The sequence below is a fragment of the Hemicordylus capensis genome, chromosome 4 (assembly GCF_027244095.1).
Source record: "Hemicordylus capensis ecotype Gifberg chromosome 4, rHemCap1.1.pri, whole genome shotgun sequence".
In the NCBI taxonomy this organism is placed as follows: Eukaryota; Metazoa; Chordata; class Lepidosauria; order Squamata; family Cordylidae; genus Hemicordylus; species Hemicordylus capensis.
Window position 1 is genome coordinate 305,839,353 of NC_069660.1, and position 18,908 is coordinate 305,858,260.

The 18,908-nt window shown below is 44.3% G+C and overlaps 1 protein-coding gene across 5 annotated transcripts in view; it reads right to left on the reverse strand.

Annotated features, from left to right (window-relative positions):
• Positions 1–510: 510 nt before the first annotated feature.
• Positions 511–18,908, reverse strand: part of CYRIB (CYFIP related Rac1 interactor B) — a 125,310-nt gene continuing 106,912 nt past the window's right edge. For all 5 annotated transcript variants that reach the window (XM_053248124.1, XM_053248121.1, XM_053248122.1 and 2 more), the window contains 8 exons: positions 18,215–18,320; positions 17,672–17,808; positions 14,736–14,813; positions 14,509–14,625; positions 13,353–13,432; positions 11,531–11,657; positions 2,739–2,809; positions 511–1,325 (listed from right to left, as the gene is read on the reverse strand). In XM_053248124.1, coding sequence (XP_053104099.1) covers positions 1,262–1,325; positions 2,739–2,809; positions 11,531–11,657; positions 13,353–13,432; positions 14,509–14,625; positions 14,736–14,813; positions 17,672–17,808; positions 18,215–18,320 — 780 coding nt within the window. In that variant the 3' untranslated portion in view covers positions 511–1,261. The remainder of the gene's footprint in view (positions 1,326–2,738; positions 2,810–11,530; positions 11,658–13,352; positions 13,433–14,508; positions 14,626–14,735; positions 14,814–17,671; positions 17,809–18,214; positions 18,321–18,908) is intronic.

Here is an 18,908-nt window from a genome sequence, read left to right on the forward strand (position 1 = left end):
ACACCGGAGTTGCACACCAGGAAGCTCCCCTCTGTCAGGAAGTCGTGCAAACAGCCATTAGCTGTTGCACAACTGTGTTTGCACAATTTTCTGAGAGATGGCAGCTGCCCTGGTGAACTCTATTGATGGTGTCTACACTGACACAGCAGCGCTAATGGTGCTCCACCACACACTTGAATTAGATTTTTATTCTTAGTTTTAGGGAGCATATTTTAAAGTCATGATGAACAGGATCCAAAGAGGTACTTTAAACACACTCATTGACTTCGGAATACCAAGTAAGGGTTGTTGTTGTTTTCCTTTGAGGAGGAGAGATGAATAGAGATTCTATTGTTATATTGGTTATAATTAATCTCTTGTTTTCTTGAATAAATGGTTCCTTTTGTTGCATTTTGTAAGCCGCTTTGAGCACGACTGTTTGAAGAAAAGCAGTATCTCCATTAACATTTAAAAAAAACACAATTGGCCACAGGCTTCTCAACAATATTTGTGAAACAAACCACGCTTAGAAAAATGAAAGCCGATTTTTATTATCTCCACCGCCAGTCATTTGACACAAACATGCATACGTAATTTAGGTACGCACACACCACTTTTTTTTTAAACGTTAGTTAAACATACAACATACATCCTTACAAAAATGAGTCAAAATGCAAACTTAACTTTTAAAAACAAACAGTTTTTACTCAATTCTTTTTTCTTAAAAAAACCTTTGTGTTGGGTACCATTTGTACAAACACAGTTAATTTAAACAAATCTGCTCTTAAGTTTCCTCATGGTTGCACATAAAAAAGCTGCAATAAAAAATGAAGTCACTGAGGGTTTCTTTTATTTTTTTTAAATAGCAGAAATAGGCAGTTTTGCCATGCACAAGAAGCAATATTAAATATTAGTTTTTCAAAAACAAAAAAGAAATAAAACACGTTTAAAAATATTTAGTTCAAGTCACAGAACTTTCCCCAGTACAGAGAAATCCAAAACGCAACACAGAATTAGCTGCCACATAGAATGGCCATTCTGAAAAGTAAAAATTACCTTCCAGAGTTGATAGATTTCATTGATTTTGGCACAGAAAAGAAGTTATCGGCTTACTCAAGAACAAGAACGTGATTTTTTTTTTTAAAGGGAAAAGAGGACAAGGAAAAAAAATCAAAAGCAAGACTGAAGAAGATAGCTGTTCAATCACTTAAAAAAGATCTGTGCATCTCAGTCATTGCAGAATACTGTCTTCAGTTTACAGCAGGGCATTTCCAGGTAACTGTTATTGCAACATAGATTTTATTTGCTTGGAGGTAGTCTCATCATTCAAATGTTTTGTTGTGTACCTAAAAGGGAAAAGAGTTTTTAAAAGGATAAATGGATGCCTTGTACTTCTTTGACAGCTCAGTCCTTAAAAAGACTATAGCTGCCTGCAGATGTATTACTAAACCATGGTTAGCATCATGTGCAAGAGCAGAACTAAGCGCTATTTCCCTCTCTGAGCTTCTCTCTGAGCAAGGGGATGGAAAACTTCCACTTTCAGTATAGAATAAGCCACAGTTTCCTGAATTCAGGCATAATGGGAAACTGAAGTGTTGTCTAAACCAGAAGTGGAAGCTAAAGCCTCCCATCGCGTGCGAACAAGCGAGCATGCAGGCCATGAGGCATGAGCCTCCTTGTGCATTCAATGCTGCACCATGGTTTAATGCTACATCTTTAGCACACATGTAGCATCATGCTACATCTGTGGTTGCTATTGCGGAGACGTGGGTGTGTGTGCACTAGTGAAAGTACAGAGGCAGCTGCAGTCATTGGTAGAATCTGCTCCTAGCCATCTGCCTCAAGCTGGAAGCACTCAACATGCACTAGTGTTCAGCCACAGGCATCTTCTACAAATACTGTGAACATTTCCCAGTATCACACAATTGCCATTATGTACCACTGCTTGATACTGAGATACCAGAAGGGAAGACAGCAATCATGCCACAACCTGCCTCTTAAGCAGGAACTTGAATATGCCGTGATTTTCCAGGAGCCCAGAAGCAGCACAGGATACTGTAGTGGATTCAGAATTTAGCTTCCCGATAAACTCAAGTGCCTTTTTAAACAACAAAAAAGGCTCCTCCCCCTCCCCCCGCACTTATGGCTGCAAAGATCTGCTTGAATGTGCAGAAGTTTCAGAAGCCAGAGGGGTGGTCGACTACAGCTTCCCGTGGCTGGGGCTTCAGTGTGACCGTCCCACCCATGATAAGTAAAACAACAAATAGGCAAACACTGCAGGACAAAAGATACAAACTAGGGAAATTTAGGCAAATTTGCACTGTTTACATAGGTCAAAGAATTTAGCTTTTTTCTGACACAGAATCAGGACTGCCTGGGCACAGAAAGTTAATCAAAGATACCCCACAGGCATGCTCCATATTAAACAAAGTAAGGCTGTGGATTTTCACCCTTCTGCATGCTTACCAAGACAATTATTGGGTGGCTAGTCTGTCTGGCTTGGTAAGAGTAATTTGTTCAGGCTTATTTCCCAGAGAAACTAGAGTTTCTCTGTCAGTCATCTCAGAAAGAGCCAAAAATGCATCCTTGATTCACCCACAATGGCACTCTATCCATGTCAGGAAAGAGAGCCGAGAAAGTTCTGAAGCGCTGTCTTTGTGCTCACGTTGTGCCAGTGTATTTCATTTGCCAAAACCCATCACAACCTTCCTAAAAAGAAGACTTGGCATTCGGAATAATCCCATGCTCAAGAGTTGTACCTGAGAGCATTTAGAAGGCCTTCTACGCTGTTTGGAGGCTGATCTTTGAGAACTTTGATGCATCCTTTCATCTAGAAAACAAAACACGCCACAGTACTTCAGCAGAGATCTTGATTTTAAAAGAGAGATTGTAATATGCATGTGAGACTGCCTGAATCCCTGGGGTGGCAGCAACTTCTAAGCAGGAAATCAAGGAAGCTATGTACAGACACCACACATAGCAAGGGAATTGTTCATATAAAAAGCAACTCAACACAAGTCCAATGCAACTGCAAGCCTAGAAACATCCCCAGAACACTTCTGTGCCCAGCATGGAATGAGCAAGCCAGCTTTGGCTTTATCTGTTTCTAAGTCTTTAAGGTGCAAAAGATGCTTTGGTTCAAGCTAACACATTTAAGCATAAAGCTGTATGGTCAAGGGCAGGGGTTAGACAGGTTGCTTGCCTGTAACTATAGATCTGGAAGTGATCCGTTGAATTCATAAGGATTCACTTGAATTCATAAGGATTCACCGTGCAGGCACTTCACGGGCTGACTAAGTAGCTCCTCGTGACGCCCAACCATCTGCACATGCCTTCCATGTTTGTTATATTCAGTGGTTGGGCGTCTCTCAGTTAGTTTCTTGCAGACTGCCATCAGTCCATGATCTGCATTTAAAAAAACTCCCCTGCTTCCGTCTTCTGCTGCAGGGATGGCTTGGGTGGGTCTTATGAATTCAACAGATCACTTCCAGATCTATAGTTACAGGTAAGCAACCTGTCTATCTGGATCGTGATCCGTTGAGTTCATAAGGAAATGGGTGATTAGCCAGCTTCCCATCTTGGTGGTGGGTGCAGTTGGCGGGAGCTTATGGCAACACCCTCTTCAAGAGACTTCTCCCAAAATCAGCCTGCCGTGCTGTGCGTAGGTCTATGGCATAGTGCCTGATGAATGGCTGCTGAGAGGACCATCTTGCTGCGGTGCATATATTCTTCATTTTTATCCCTGATAAATGGGCAGCTGAGGTTGAGTACGCTGTAGTTGAATGTGCCCGTATAGTCTTCGGGGGAGTTACTCCTTGCTGCTTGTATGCTAGTAGAATCAGCTCCACAAGCCAATGCACCAAACGTTGCCAGGACACTGCCTGTCCCTTATGCTTTCCTTTGTAGGCATCAATCTCTTTATCCTTCTCAGTGACTTTGTTTTCTGCAGGTAGTACAACAGAGCCCTACACACATCAAGGGAATGAAGAGCTGTCTCCAGGGCCGTTTGCGGAGCCTGGAAAAAGGTTGGCAGGATGATTTCCTGATTGAGGTGGAATTCAGCAAGTACCTTTAGTCAAAATTTTTGGTCCAGTCTCATTACCACTTTATGTGGGTAGAAATGGGTGTAAGGCTTATCTATTCTTAACGCCGTTAGCTCACCCACACGTTTTGCTGTGGCGATAGCTATCAAGAATGCCACCTTGAGGATGGCTAAGTGCAAGCTCGTCGAGTGCAATGGCTCAAAGGGCCCCTCAGTGAGAGCTGAGAGCACTAGTGACAGACTCCATTGTTCCATCGGCCGTTTTAGCTGTGGGTATAGATTATTAAGGCCCTTCATGAATCTTTTGCATTCCGGAGGTGAAAATAATGTTGTTCCATCCCAACCAGTGTGCTTGGCCAATATGTCTGCTAGATGTACTTTTAAAGACACGTTCGCCAATCCTTTCAGCTTTATGGCAGTCAAGTAAAGTAACACCTGCCTCACGATGGTGCTCAATGGATGGAAGTTGAGATCGCGCACATAGGCTGCAAATCGCTTCCACTTGCTGAAGTAACTGCACCTACTCAAGCGCTGCCTAGTATTCAGCAGTATGTTCATTAGAACCCGATTCTCCACACTGTCATGCACAACTTTTGAATCTGGGGATGCAGTATGTTTCCTCCTTCCCCCTGCAGCAGGTCTGGAATAAGAGGGAGCCTGCGGAAGTTCCCTTTTGACAGCTGTAGAAGTGGTGCAAACCATGGCTGCCGTGGCCACCATGGGGTCAGGAGTATGCAGGTCACTCTGTCCCTCAGAATCTGGCAATCACCCGGTTGATTATCGGCAATGGTGGAAAGAAGTACAGGAGTCCCATTTGCCAGTTGTGTTGGAACTCATCGCCCAGTGATCCTATGCCAAGACCGGCACAAGAGCAATATCTGAGACACTTTTTGTTGGCAGCTGTAGCAAACAAGTCTATCGATGGGGTGCCCCTCCGGCTGAAAAGCTCTTGAGACAAGACTCCTTGACTTCCCATTTGTACCTTTGGTCATATTGACTGGTCTGACTGACACTGTTGGCCAGCTGATTGTCAACGCCCCTTATGTGTACTGCTCAGGTAGATGGCATGCACAATACACCAGTCCCATATTCGCATGGGCAGGGCACACAGAGCTGGGGAGACTGTGCCTCCTTGCTTGCTGAGGCAGGCAATCGCCAACATGTTGTCCAGGTAAACTTGTATCACTGTTCCTTTGAGTCGGGGCTCGAACACCTTCAGTGCCAGAAATACAGCAAGTAGCTCTAAGTCATTTATATGTTGTTGGGTTTGTAAGACTGTCCATTTTCCTTGGATGCAGTGAGGCCCACAGTGAGCACCCCATCCAAATAGGGATGCATCTGTTGTGACCCACTGTGATGGAGTTAACTGCTTGAATGCCACCCCTTGGAAGAGGTTGTCCTCCAACATCCACCAACGCAGAGAGTTCAATACAGCTTGGGGAATCTTTAGGCATAACTTCTGGCTGTCTATGTTGGGACAGAAGTGATTCTCCAGAATGCCCACATGAAAGTAGGCATCCTTCAGATCGAACGGTGCCACCGACTCTTCTTGGTCTAAGAAGGGTAGTATTGCCAGCAATGTCGTGATTCTGAATTTCTGAGTCCAGATGAAGCAATTGAGGCAACGCAAATCCATGATCGCTCTGATTCCTCCATCCCACGGGTATGTGGAAATAGTGGGAGTAGAACCCTGACAGTCTTGTTACCCACTGGCACAGGTACAATTGCCTGTTTCTATAGTAGCACTTTCACTTCCTCCTGAAGGTCCCACAAGGATCTGTACTGGGATCGGTGCTTTTTAATGTATTCATAAATTATCTAGAAGCAGGGGTAAGCAGCGAGGTGGCCAGATTTGCAGATGATACCAAACTCTTTCAGGTAGTAAAATCCCAAACGGATCGTGAGGAGCTCCAAAGGGATCTCTCCAAACTGGGGGAGTGGGCGACAATGTTCAGTGTTGGCAAATGTCATGTGATGCACATTGGGACGAAAAACCCAACTTCAAGTATACACTGATGGGATCTGAGCTGTCGGTGACTGACCAGGAGAGGGATCTTGGGGTTGTGGTGGACAGCTCGTTGAAAGTGTGCAGCAGCTGTGAAAAAGGCCAATTCCATGCTTGAGATCATTAGAAAGGGGATTGAAAATAAAACGGCTAATATTATAATGCCCTTATACAAAACTATGATGTGACCACACTTGGAGTACTGCGTACAATTCTGGTCACCACATCTACAAAAGGACATTGTAGAACTGGAAAAGGTACAGAAGAGGGCAACCAAGATAATCAGGGGCCTAGAGCACCTTTCTTATGAGGCATGACTACAACACCTGGGGCTTTTTAGTTTAGAAAAAAGACAACTGCGGGGAGACATGATAGAGGTCTATAAAATCATGCATGGTGTGGAGGAAGTGGATAGAGAGAAATTCTTCTCCTCTCCCATAACACTAGAACCAGGGGTCATCCCATGAAATTGATTGCTGGGAAATCTAGGACCAACAAATGGAAGTACTTTTTCACACAATGCATAATCCACTTGTGGAATTCTCTGCCACGAGATGTAGTGACAGCCAACAACCTGGATGGCTTTAAGAAGGGTTTGGATAACTTCATGGAGGAGAGGTCTATCAACAGCTACTAGTCGGAGGGCTGTGGGCCACCTCCAGCCTCAAAGGCAGGATGCCTCTGAGTAGCACGGGAATAATGGCATCTGGTGGGCCACTGTGCGAAAAAGGATGCTGGACTAGATAGGCCTTGGGCCTGATCCAGCAGAGCTGTTCTTATGTTTTTATGACCGCTGTCGCCTTGGTGAACTTCAGGCCAGAGAATGGTGGCAGAGTTTTGAACATATTGCATATCCCATCTCTACGATTAAGAGAACCCAGTGATCGGATGTTATATAGTGCCATGCTTGGGCATGGCTTGCCAGTTTGATGGAAGTGCCGGCAACTACAAAGCCGATGTTTTGGGCTTTGGCAATTGACTGTGAATGCAGTGGGCTGACAGAGCAATCAAAAAGATTGCTTCGCATTGTACTTATTTATTAGAGCGGTTATTCTGGCCCTTGTTTTTCTGGGTGTAACCTTTAGAACGTTGGAAGGGCCTATTTTGTCTCCTGAAATCCCTTCTGTCCTGGTACTTGTAGGGTCTTTGCCTTGTGTATGTTCGACCTCGTGAACCCGATGTAGAGGAGGTTGCTGTAAACTGATTTCTTCAAGGTTTCCATGGTGGCATCCGTTTCTTCATGGAAGGGGCCTTTCCTGTCAAAGGCAAGGTTTTCTACCTGATCTTTCATATCTTGTTGTAACGTCATTGACCAGAGCCAAGCATATTGGTGCGTGCTTACCGCTGTAATCATTGCTTGTGACTCAGTTTCAGCTAAGTGCTTGAAGGCACTAAGCTGTTGCCTTGCTATTGAAGTTGTCTTTTCATATACCTCATTAAAATTATCCTGCACCTCTTCAGAAGTCATAGGTGCCAAGTCCTGCAGCAGAGTGTCCCACAGCAGATGATTATAACGGGCCATACAGGCCACATAATTGGCAATTACTGGATAGCCAAGCTGTATGTGGTGTAAATATTTCTGCCCAGGACATCTATTTTCCTGCCGGCTTTGTCTGCTGGCGCTGTGTGGCAATGACCGCCCTTTGATGTCAAAGCATAGTCCACCACCATGGAATTAGGTGATGGATGTCGTAACAGGTAGGTGTTCTCTTCCTCCTGCACCCTGTACAGATTTTCTAGCCGCTTGGACATTGGGATCGAGGTCTGCAAGACCTCCCATGCTGTCTTGGCTGCCTGCTAATAACTGGAATCACTGGCAGCACCACTGGATGTGAAGATCTGACCCGTGCCATCATGTTGTATACTGGGTCAGCTATCTCTGTATCAGGTAGGTTCAAGTCCATTCCTAGTGCTTTCGCTATCTTCTTTATCAGTGAGTGATGTGCTTTTAACTCTTCTGTGGGAGATCTCGAAAGGTGGGGAAGAACATCAGAAGCGGGGTCCAACCGTCGACTTGCTCTATCTGAGTCAGACTCTGTAGAATTAGCTTCTTGTTCAGGAGACGATGGCAATCATTGCTTTGGAGGAGGACTTGTCTTCCTCCCCCCCCCCCCCATTTTTTTCCTGGGCTGCTGTCGCTGGCTGTGTCTGGCACGATGTGGAGGTCAGCAATACTGCCTGAGGCACAGGAGCTTGGGAAACAGGCTGTTGCTGTTGAAAGGAAAGTGGCTGCTGCTGTGGAGCTACATTAGGGTGGTGATTTGGCTCCTGATATGTGACCACATGTTGCATCAACTGTCCTTGCGTATGAGTCATAGGTGCATTCCATTTAAGGTATTCCCCATAATCCTCAGGGAGTGAGTGGCGAAAACCACAGGAATGTGTTGGTTGGGTAGAAGGTAGCACACGCCCTGGTCAAAGAGGTAATGGCCAGACGAAGGTGGCAATGTGGAAGGGATTGATGTTGGTGGCTGCAAGACATTCCCTAACACCCTAATAGGTGAAATAGAAAGTGTCTTAGGTGGTGGTATAGGGAGTTCTTCTTCCTCCTGCTCATCCAGGCCAGTACTCAAGAAGCCTCTGAAAGTGGAGCCGGAAAGAGTGCTCGATGCCGAGTCTAGCAGGTCCATCAACATGGTTGTTCCATATTGATCCAGCAATTCCCGTCTCCGATTGCCATCATGAGTCAATCTCGTTCTAATTATTGTTGGAGTTGTGCGTGACTGTTGAGGAGTCTGCGCTAGAGACAAGAAAAGGCTCTCTGCGCTGTATGCTCCAGCCTTGCTATTGACATCAATGTGGCAGTCGATGGTGGTGGTTGTAGACATTGGTTTCAAAACCACCTGTGATGTTATTTCTGATTCCATGCCCCAAGGTTCCCGGTTGTGATCACACTCAATGTCGGGGGTTTTTCCGCTCTTGATGTCAACATCGATGGAGCTGTTGTCGCCATTGACGAGGCTGTCGAAAGAGTTGCAATAAATTGACCTCGGAGTTCCATTCCCCTTCAGATCCCTGGACTGAGGACGGCGAGGGCATTTGATATTTGTTCGCGCTTTGTGAGCCGTCTTGCTTGCTGTCATCTCCATGCTGACATTTTCTATCCTTGTGCTTCAAGGAAACGTTCTTTGGCTTTTAAACATTTTTTTGGCTCATCTGCAGACACGGTTTTCGACTGCGAGAGTGCAGATCCATGCTGCCCCAACCTCGAGGTCGACCCATCTGTCAACATTGATGGCGGGCTCGGCTGCAGTGTAGGCAGGCGGAGTGCCTCATCATACAATGCTGCCCTCAGATGCAAGACTCTATTCATTCTGGTCTGTTTAGAGAAAGAGCAGCATATCTTGCAGGCTGCCATATTGTGCTCTTCCCCAAGGCACAGCAGGCAGGCATTGTGGTAATCAGTTGAAGGTAACTTAGCACAGCATCTGACACAGCGTTTAAAAGTTTTCTTTGCCTCCATTCTTGGAGCAGTGAGTTTTACTATAACAAGTCCATTCTCCAAAGGCAGTCCAGGGGATTTCCGTGTCAAAACCAGTTAGTCAGTCAAATCAAGTCCGAAAGCCAAGTCCAATCCGTTAAACAGTCCGAAGTCCGATGAAACCAATAAATCAATCAAATCTGATAACGAATCAAGTTCAAATGCCAATCCAAATCCGTAAAACAGTCCGTAGTATGCTAACTAAATCTTTAACTAACCAAAGTTTCCGTTGATCCAAGGAGCCAAAATGAGATATGAATGCAATGGCGGTCAAAGAGAAACTGGCTGAGAGACGCCCAACCACTGAATATAACGAACACGGAAGGCACATGCAGATGGTTGGGAGTCGCAAGGAGCTACGTAGTCAGCCTGCAAGATGCCTGCACAGGCGCAGAACCAATTTCCTTATTAACTCAATGGATCACAATCCAGATCTTAACCTTCTCAGCACCTACGAATACCACCCCCAAGATCCTCAAGTATTACCTATGGACCCCCAACCCATTTACGCATTTTCATAAAGTCCCAGTTAAAAGAAGGAGAAAGAGAAAGAGATAAAAGTAGTAATCGGCAGTCAATTCCACTCTGGTGTCTCTTGGAAGCAATGAAGATAAAATTAAAATCCAAGAAAAATAAAGAATCTATCTATCTATATATTTCTCCTGGGTGTGCCTTCGAATGTGCGTCCCGGCACCTCAGCTGATTGGCTGGGTGCCAGCACACCCAGACCAGAGGCAGCGGCGGGCATGACCAGGGAAGCAAGCGGCAGGCGGGCCTGGCAGTGGAGGAAAGCGGCAGCAGCGGCAGGCCTGGCCGCGGAGGCGGCACTCGGCCCGGTGGCAGGCCGGCCGCAGAGGTAAGCGACGGCAGGCCTGGCCACAGAGGTAGGCAGGCCCGACTGTGGAGGCAGTACTTGGCCCGGCAGCGGCAGCACTGGGGAGGAGAGGTAACTGCCAGCCCCAAAGAATGCACAGATGCTCTGTGTGGGGTCGGCTAGTATACCTTATTCAATTATAAATGTTGTTTCTGGGGAGCTTCCTTTAATTATAAATTTAATTTTCCACAGACCATCTGGACCTCCCCACAGACCCCAAGTTAAAAACCCTGGACCAGAGCTCTCCATCAGATGCATCTGCTAACCTGGCTCTGCAAGTTCAGCTCTTAGAAGCAATCCAGAACACATCTAAATGTATTGTTAATTAATTACTAGGGGTACAACGCTCATCTATCTATTAATATATGAAAATGCTTCTATTGACTGAAAAAATATTCTCTAATTAAGCAAGTGGTATGAGCACTTGAAAAGTCTATCAAAACAGCAAACATCAGAAAGCTGTTACGTTTACACACTTCGTCAATATTATATACTATTCTATTGTTCTTATGTCCATATTTCTATTGTTGTTTGGATGTCATATCTTATTGACTTGAATGATTTATACACATGTTTGCTTCATCTTCAATATAATCTATATTTATATATTCAGTTGTATTTTGGGGGGGGGGATCGGTTGGTCTGTTTTTCCATATTTGTTTTAACCTGTAACATCTGGTGGATGGTATTTTATCTTTTGCGTAATAAAGAGGCCTTGGTGGAAGAAACTGTTTCGAGTTAATATGTGCATAGCATCACCAACCTATCAACCTATTCTGTGTGAAACAGATGGCGGTGCCTCATCTGAGATTATGCCTGCTGTAACACGTGTGTCATCTAGATACAAAGTATGTTTCCCCCCCTTTGAAACAGGGTATCCCTACCTGTGGTACTCCAGATGTTGCTGAACTACAACTCCTATCATCCCCAGCCACAATTTACTGTGGCTGGGGATGATGGGAGTTGTAGTTCAGCAACATCTGCAATACCACAGGTTGGGAACCCCTGCTTTAAAACATTTCCCCACATATGCAGATTTAATCAATCAAGATTTCTTAAATCCAGTGACATGAGTATCTTCTGTATTCCTCCCCACCCAAAGTGTGTGTACAAGGACAACTTCTTAAACTACTCAGTCCCAAAACTTACATCAATTTTTGAAGTTTTAGCAAAAGCGCCAACTGGATGCACATGGTCATAGAGAATGATGACACCCACCATTACCCTCAGACAGAATGATACTGTTTCCTCATTTGTGAACCTGCTTCTGTATTCCCTGGAATATTAGGAGCACACAGAACATACTTGGTTATCAAATGTGAATCCTACAGCAAGCTTCCACCTGTTAACACAACCAAGTTTAGCAGAGCATCCATAATAGTTCTCCCAGAGAAGAGTTTCCTTCTACATACAAACATATCACACTTGAGGATGGATGAGACACAATCTTGGGTCACAAGAGCTGCTGCTCAGGAATATATATATAGCTTTCCCTTACAGTGCAGCATAACACACACATCGAGCGGGGGTGGGGTGGGGGGCAACTAGCCCTATCCAACCCCAGCACAGCATCCTTCCAGTGTCTATTGCTGGTGACTATCTTCTGTTTCTTTTTTAAACAGTGAGCCCTTTGGGGACAAGGAACCATTTTATTTAATTTGTTTATATCTAAGTAAGCCGCTTTGGGAACGTTTGTAAATATTCATCATATTCGTATTTGTATCTGTGATGGCTGATTGTACAATAACCTGAACCTGCTATAATTGGTTATCAAACACCAAGTTACATCATCATCGCATTTGGTTCTTGCCCACTGAACTCAGCAGAGGTTCTGCAGCCCTGACCCAGCCACAGAACACAGCTCCCACTCTGTTGTCAACCAAAAAGGAAAGCAGCCAGTGTGGAAAAGACAGGCTCAAGCAGCACGCAGAGTGCGCTCCGGGCAATGATGTGCAGCTCTTACATTTTCCTGAATTATGTATGAGACAAAACCATTTACAAAACTATGGAGATGCCTTCCGATATATGCCACTGCTAAAATATTAAACTATATTCCCACAAGAACCAGCAGTGTGACGTACACCCAGTTTAATTAGTGAAGAGCCACAAAATCCAAAATTTGAGGGACACCCCCAAGAGGAATGCAGGTCTAGGTTTGCGCTCTGCAAGGCGTGGAGACTCCAGGAAGAAGTGGGCAATAACCCACATTACTGCCACCTGACTGAAGAGGCTTCCTTCCCTGGTCCACCACCTCTGCTCCCATCTCTTCAGGTATCACTAGGGAATTTCTCAAAGAACTGCTCAGTGATTGCACTGGGGGCCCATGTCAGGAACAAAATAAGCAGTTGCTAAGATCACCCTCAGACTCATACTCCTGCCTCAGGAAAATATCCATGCAGAGTTCCTTAGAGGTGTCCCTGATTTTTCCCACAGAGCCTGTGCATATCTGGGGTCAGAACAAAAGCATGCTAGCTAGCTTTCAGGGGCCAGTGGTTCCTCAACCATGACACAGAACACAAGGATGATGATGATATGAAATGGGAGTTATATTCCAGCATCACTGGGGGTGGGGTCCCAAGTTTGAGAACCCTGCTCTATCCCTTTCCTTCTTCTGTGTGTCAAACTTGAAGGATCATGAGCTAGTTTTTCAAAAAATTGAATTTTGCCCAACACAACTGCAGCCTTTATCAAAGCACATACCAGAATATATGTTCAGATGCCTTATGTTATTCTTCTTTCTTTCTAGGTCCTTTCCTCAAATCATTTAAAGTTTTAGCAAAATAAATCCATTTTTATTAATTGGTAACACTAATTATTATGGGAGTTAGATTCTTACAAAAGATTTGAAACATTTTAACAAGCAGCAGCAAAACTCCTCCATGAAACAGAACTGTGTCCACTGCTCAACTTAGGGCCACATCTGCATTTTGCATCTGGTAAAAGTTTAGTCTGAAATAGCCTTTCTACTTACGGGGTTTCCAGCATGACTCGGCAAACACTGGCCATGGTGCTTAAGCAATCTGTGGTATTTTCTATTGGTAAATTTTTGTTCTGTCAATGACCAAAAAATATATATAGTTACCAATATGCAAAGGACTGTATATTCTTTACTTGGATTGTTTGAAGGATGGCAAATTGCTATTATTCCCATTTTACCAATGGAGAACAGAGGTAAGCAAACAGGTAAAGGACAGCTATGTAATATAGTAGGGCACTCAACTGAACAGTTAAGCAATATGCTTGTTGTCAATGTTAAATCCAATTGCCTTCCACTTGGTGGACTGGAGACAATGGCATGTGTTTCAGAGGCTGAGTGCAAGAGACTTTATTTTATCTGTAAGATGCCTTGAAAGGGGAAAAAATGTTTAAAAGCCAGAGTATGAAGCCCACAATGGCAAGCATTACTGGGGAAACTTTGGGTTACACATAACCATATAACAGTGATCATTATGTTTCCAAAGACCAGTGGCATAACAATAAGCTCTGAAGGGGCTTGTGTGCAAGAATTGAACATGAGCCCCATCAGATAATAAACGGGGGGGGGGGAGAACTACTTGAATGCCCGCAAATTTACTTTAAAAATAACGTAAGAACACCATGTGAAATTTCAGCGCTTTCTGCCTAGCCATTCAAGAGTTATTAATTTTTCTTCATTCCCCATTGACCCCTAAGGGAAAATTATGATTTGTGGAAAATCTGGATGAGGCTCTCCCTAGTGCTGACCGATGTTTCCTTGCAAATATTTGTTCAACTGTAAATTTGCCTCTGCCAAAAACTAAGAAAGTTTACTGGGTTAAATTCCTAAGTCTTTATTAGATAGCATCTCCAAATGTTGACTCCTATATCCAGGGGTCAAGAAATGTTGACTCTATTCACCAGCTAGACAAAGATGTTTTACTGGTCAAGCAACATTGGTACATTACTCATCAGGATTTTTTTTGCTCGTCAGGCATCATTTTTCACTCATCACAGACGAGTAGACTAGTAGATTTCCTGAGATCTGGCTGTATTCGCATTCAAGCAAAAGTCTGCAAAGCAGACTTCTGCTGCAAGCACATGCAGTCTCCAGAGCAAATCTATATTTTTAAAAACAACCATTATCACAAAAAATATATGCACACATATACCTCAGAAACAAATTTTGTTGTTGCATCACTTAAGGTTTTCAACATTGGTGTTGCTTCAGCGTAAAATAAAGACATTCTGTTGGCCAATTCGTTATTTACTTCATTTTCTCCTTCAGCCTACCAAAAAGAAAATTGCACACACAATCTTCACTGGTTTTGAATAAATGAGGAAGTGATAGAAGGATGATAAAGAAGAACTGTCTTCACTTCTACAGAGGGTTACCTACTGGAACATTGTTGATCCTCATACGACTCAAGGTTCTTCTGTAGTAGCTGAAGTCATTCTGTATTGCAGGATTAGTCATCTGGGGGGAAAAACAGTATGAAGAGGAGTATGTCCTGATGACAAACCTACATTTCACTTCACACACAGCCTCATCCTCAAGGGTCAAACATTTCACAGGTATGAAATGGTGGTCTCTCTGGATCCTTCCAAAGAACTCCATGCAAACAACTGGTGATCTTAACAGCACTGATAGACCTGAAGTCAAGAGTGGGAGTGTCAAAGACTACAGATTGTGGGATTGCTCTGGTGGAAGTGGTCTAGGTTTACCTGGTGCAACACTGTGATTATGCACAGTGTTGCACCAGGGAATTTTACATGACTGGCCCCTTAAATATTTCCCCAAATTCAAGATCAGAAATCAACTGATTTCGTATCTTTTGTCAAAGAACAAAATGGGTAAACAGCAATAGGTGGCAGCCAACCCAGGCATGTACCAGACACCACTGCTAGTGGGACAGCCAGTTCAGTTTGCATGAAGCAGTTGAAGAGACAACCACACTCTAGTGCCTTCACCAGCATGAATCAGGGATGTGACTGGCCTGCAGAAATGACTTTTGTGCTGCTTCTGTGTTGTATTATTTATTTATTTATTTATTTATTTGATTTGTATACTGCCTTTCCAAAATGGCTCGGGGCGGTTTACAATTAAAACAAACCACTAAAACAGTAAAGAGCTAAAACAAATTAAAAACAATATAACAATTAATTTAAAAACATTTTAAAACAATTAAACAAATTACAGTGATTAAAGTCCCAAAATCGGGTTTTTAATTTTAAAATAAACCATATATTAAAACCCCCAAAATTTAGGAAGCTGAGAAAGCTTGGGTGAAAAGATGGGTTTTCAGGTGCTTTTTGAAAAATTGCCAGAGATGGGGAGGATCACATCTCAGCAGGGAGCGCATTCCACAATCTCGGGGTAGCAACCGAGAAGGCCCGTCTCTGTGTAGCCACCAAACAAGTTGGCGGTAACTGGAGAGGGACCTCCTCAGATGACCTCAATGGGTTGTGGGGCTCATAATGAAGAAGACGCCCTGGCTCTTAGATTCCTAGGGCCTAAGTCATTTAGGGCTTTGTAAGTTATAACTAGCACTTTGTATTTTGTCCAGGAACCTATTGGCAGCCAGGGTAACTCCATCAACAAAGGAGTAATGTGGTCTCTCTGAGATGACCGAGAGACCAACCTGGCTGCCGCGTTCTGAACCAACTGAAGTTTCCGGACTACGTACAAAGGCAGCCCCACGTACAGCCCATTACAAAGGTCAAGTATGGAGGTCACCAACAGATGTACCACTATATTGAGGTCATTGATCTAGAGAAACGGGTGCAGCTGGCGTATCAGCCAAAGCTGATAGAAAGCACCCCTGGCCACCGCCTCAACCTGAGAAACCAGGGAGAGGTGTGAATCCAGAAGTACTCCCAGACTGTAAACTGTTCCTTTTGGGGAAGTGTGACCCCATCTAGAGCAGGCAGATCAAAATAGTCTTTGGAGTTCTGACCCCGCACAATGAGTACCTCCGTCTTATCTGGATTCAGCTTCAGTTTATTCTCCCTCATCCAGCCCATTACTGCTTCTAGGCAGGCATTTAGGGAGGATATGCCAGCTCCTGAAGAAGCTGACATGGAGAAGTAGATCTGGGTGTCATCGGCATACTGGTAACACCCAGCTCAAAATCCCCTGATGATCTCTCCCAGCGGTTTCATGTAGATGTTAAAAAGCATTGGAGAAAGTATGGAGCCTTGAGGAACACCATACTTAAGCTCAGATTTTGAAGAGCAACAGTCTCCAATTGACACCATCTGGAATCTGAGAGGTAGGAGCGGAACCACTGTAAAACAGTGCCACCCACGCCCAACCCCCTCAGACGTTCCAGAAGGATACTATCGTCAATAGTATCGAAAGCCGCCGAAAGATCCAAAAGGACTAACAGAGTCACACTTCCTCTGTCAATTGGAGATCATCCATCAGGCCGACCACCGGAGCTGAGAGGCCACCACCTTCTCAATTACCTTGCCCAGCCATGGGAGGTTGGAAACAGGCCTATAATTGCTCAACTCTGAGGGATCTAATGCAGGCTTCTTTAGAAGAGGTCTAATGATTGCCTCCTTAAGACAAGGAGGCATCCTGCCCTCCCTCAGAGAAGCATTTATGATTTCCACCAGGCTGTTTACAACAACCTCCTTGCTAGATTGAACAAGCCATGTTGGACAAGTGTCGAGAGAACAAGTGGTAGGGCTCACCGCTCCAAGCAGCTTGTCCACATGCTCAGGAGTCACAAACTGAAACCGATCCAGTTGAATCACATAAGAGGAGTCGTTGGGCACCTCCAGCTCAGACATCAAATTAATTGTGGAGTCTCCATCTAGGTTGGCCCAAATCCGAGAGATTTTATCTGCGAAAAACTCTTTAAACACATCACAGTGGGTAACTGATGACTCCAAATTCTGGTTCAAGGGCAGGGGGGCAGATACTAATCCCCTCACAACCCTGAACAACTCCGCTGGACGTGAATTCGCAGAGGCAATACGGGCAGAAAAGAACCGCCTCTTTGCCTGAGCAAATATCTTTATTGCCTGTATAAATATCTAGTATTGCCTGAGCATAGATCTTTAAATGTACTCTATGTCACAATCTGTCAGATTCGAGTCGAATCTTCCTCCATTTGCACTCCAGATGGAGTATCCAGATGGAGTGAGCCTTCTTCCCTTTGGCTGCCACACAGTAGCCAAGACAGGTATATGCCTAAGAGCTCCCTCCTTGCATGGCCAATACCTGATGGGTGACCAAGTATCACAACACACAGTGTAAAACTGGTCATGGAGGCTCTATACCTATCCCACAGGACAAATGCCATTCATGAGTTATTCTACCCTTACCTTCAGCTCATCAAACCGAAGTGTGAAATGAAGAATTTCTGCAAACTGTTTTGCAAGAGCCTGCTCTCGCTCCAGGTGCTGTGTGGGAGAATATGGAGTGCTTGTCAGGGCTCCAAGGAGACCTCGTAATGCTGCTTCTGCATGAAAAGAGGACATATTTACATAAAAATAGTGTCAACATTATTGAATGTCCTGCTGTATTAAATGCTTACAAGATGCTGGCCACAAATGAGTATCAAGGTATTATACAAGCCCATGTGTGAGTTAATTGCCTAAGAAAACATGTTAATTCATCTTCAAAACACAGCCGCAATTGGTGCCCAGACATCAAATGGGACTGGAAACCAAGGGACAAAAGTTAACAGCAAATGGCAACATTCCTATCTAAGTGGAACATTATATCTACAAGACATTAGCAATAGTTTCACCAAATTCTACCATGCTAAAATTATATTTAAGGCTGTGGGACCCTGATCTAAACCACCACACTGCAGTTCCTGCAATATTATAAGGAACAACTCAACAACCACTGTTGACACTTACCTAGTCTTTGAGAAAATTCATAGAATTTCTTTAGTTTGCCCACTAGAGGGACAACCGCACCCCATGCCTTCTCCTGTAGCCTTTCATCAGAGGGATTCTGTATTGCCTTGAAAATTAAGCACACACAACCCTTATTTTTGACAGGACGTTTGCTTCAAGATATGGAACACCCAATTTGATCACGGAAAACACAATACAGGATGCCCAAACCATAAGAGTGGAGACATTATTCTGTGCTTCCCATGGAGGAACTCTAGGGGAATGAGAGGCACCAAGATGAAGCCCTCACTGTACACATCACACTTCCATGTTAACAGATCCTATGTGGAGACTGATGATCATAGTAGGGAAGGGCAGAATGGGATTTATGATGCTAACTATTAGGACTTGTGAGACTTATAACGCTGCTGTATAGCAAATCAGACCATTGCCCACTGATGGGTAGCAGCTCTCCAAGGTCTCAGGCAGAGGTCTTTCCCAAAGCTGCTGCCAGAGATAATTTTAATTGGCAATGTCAGGGACTGAACTCAGGACATTTTGCAACCAAAACTTGTACTCTATTACTGACCTATGCGGCACTCCTCAACCTCCAAACAAAAAACCCAACCAAGAAACCCCACAACCTACTTGCACAACTACATTCCATAAAGTGAACATTCCCTAAGTTCTCAGCAGAATTTAAGGCACTTGGGGC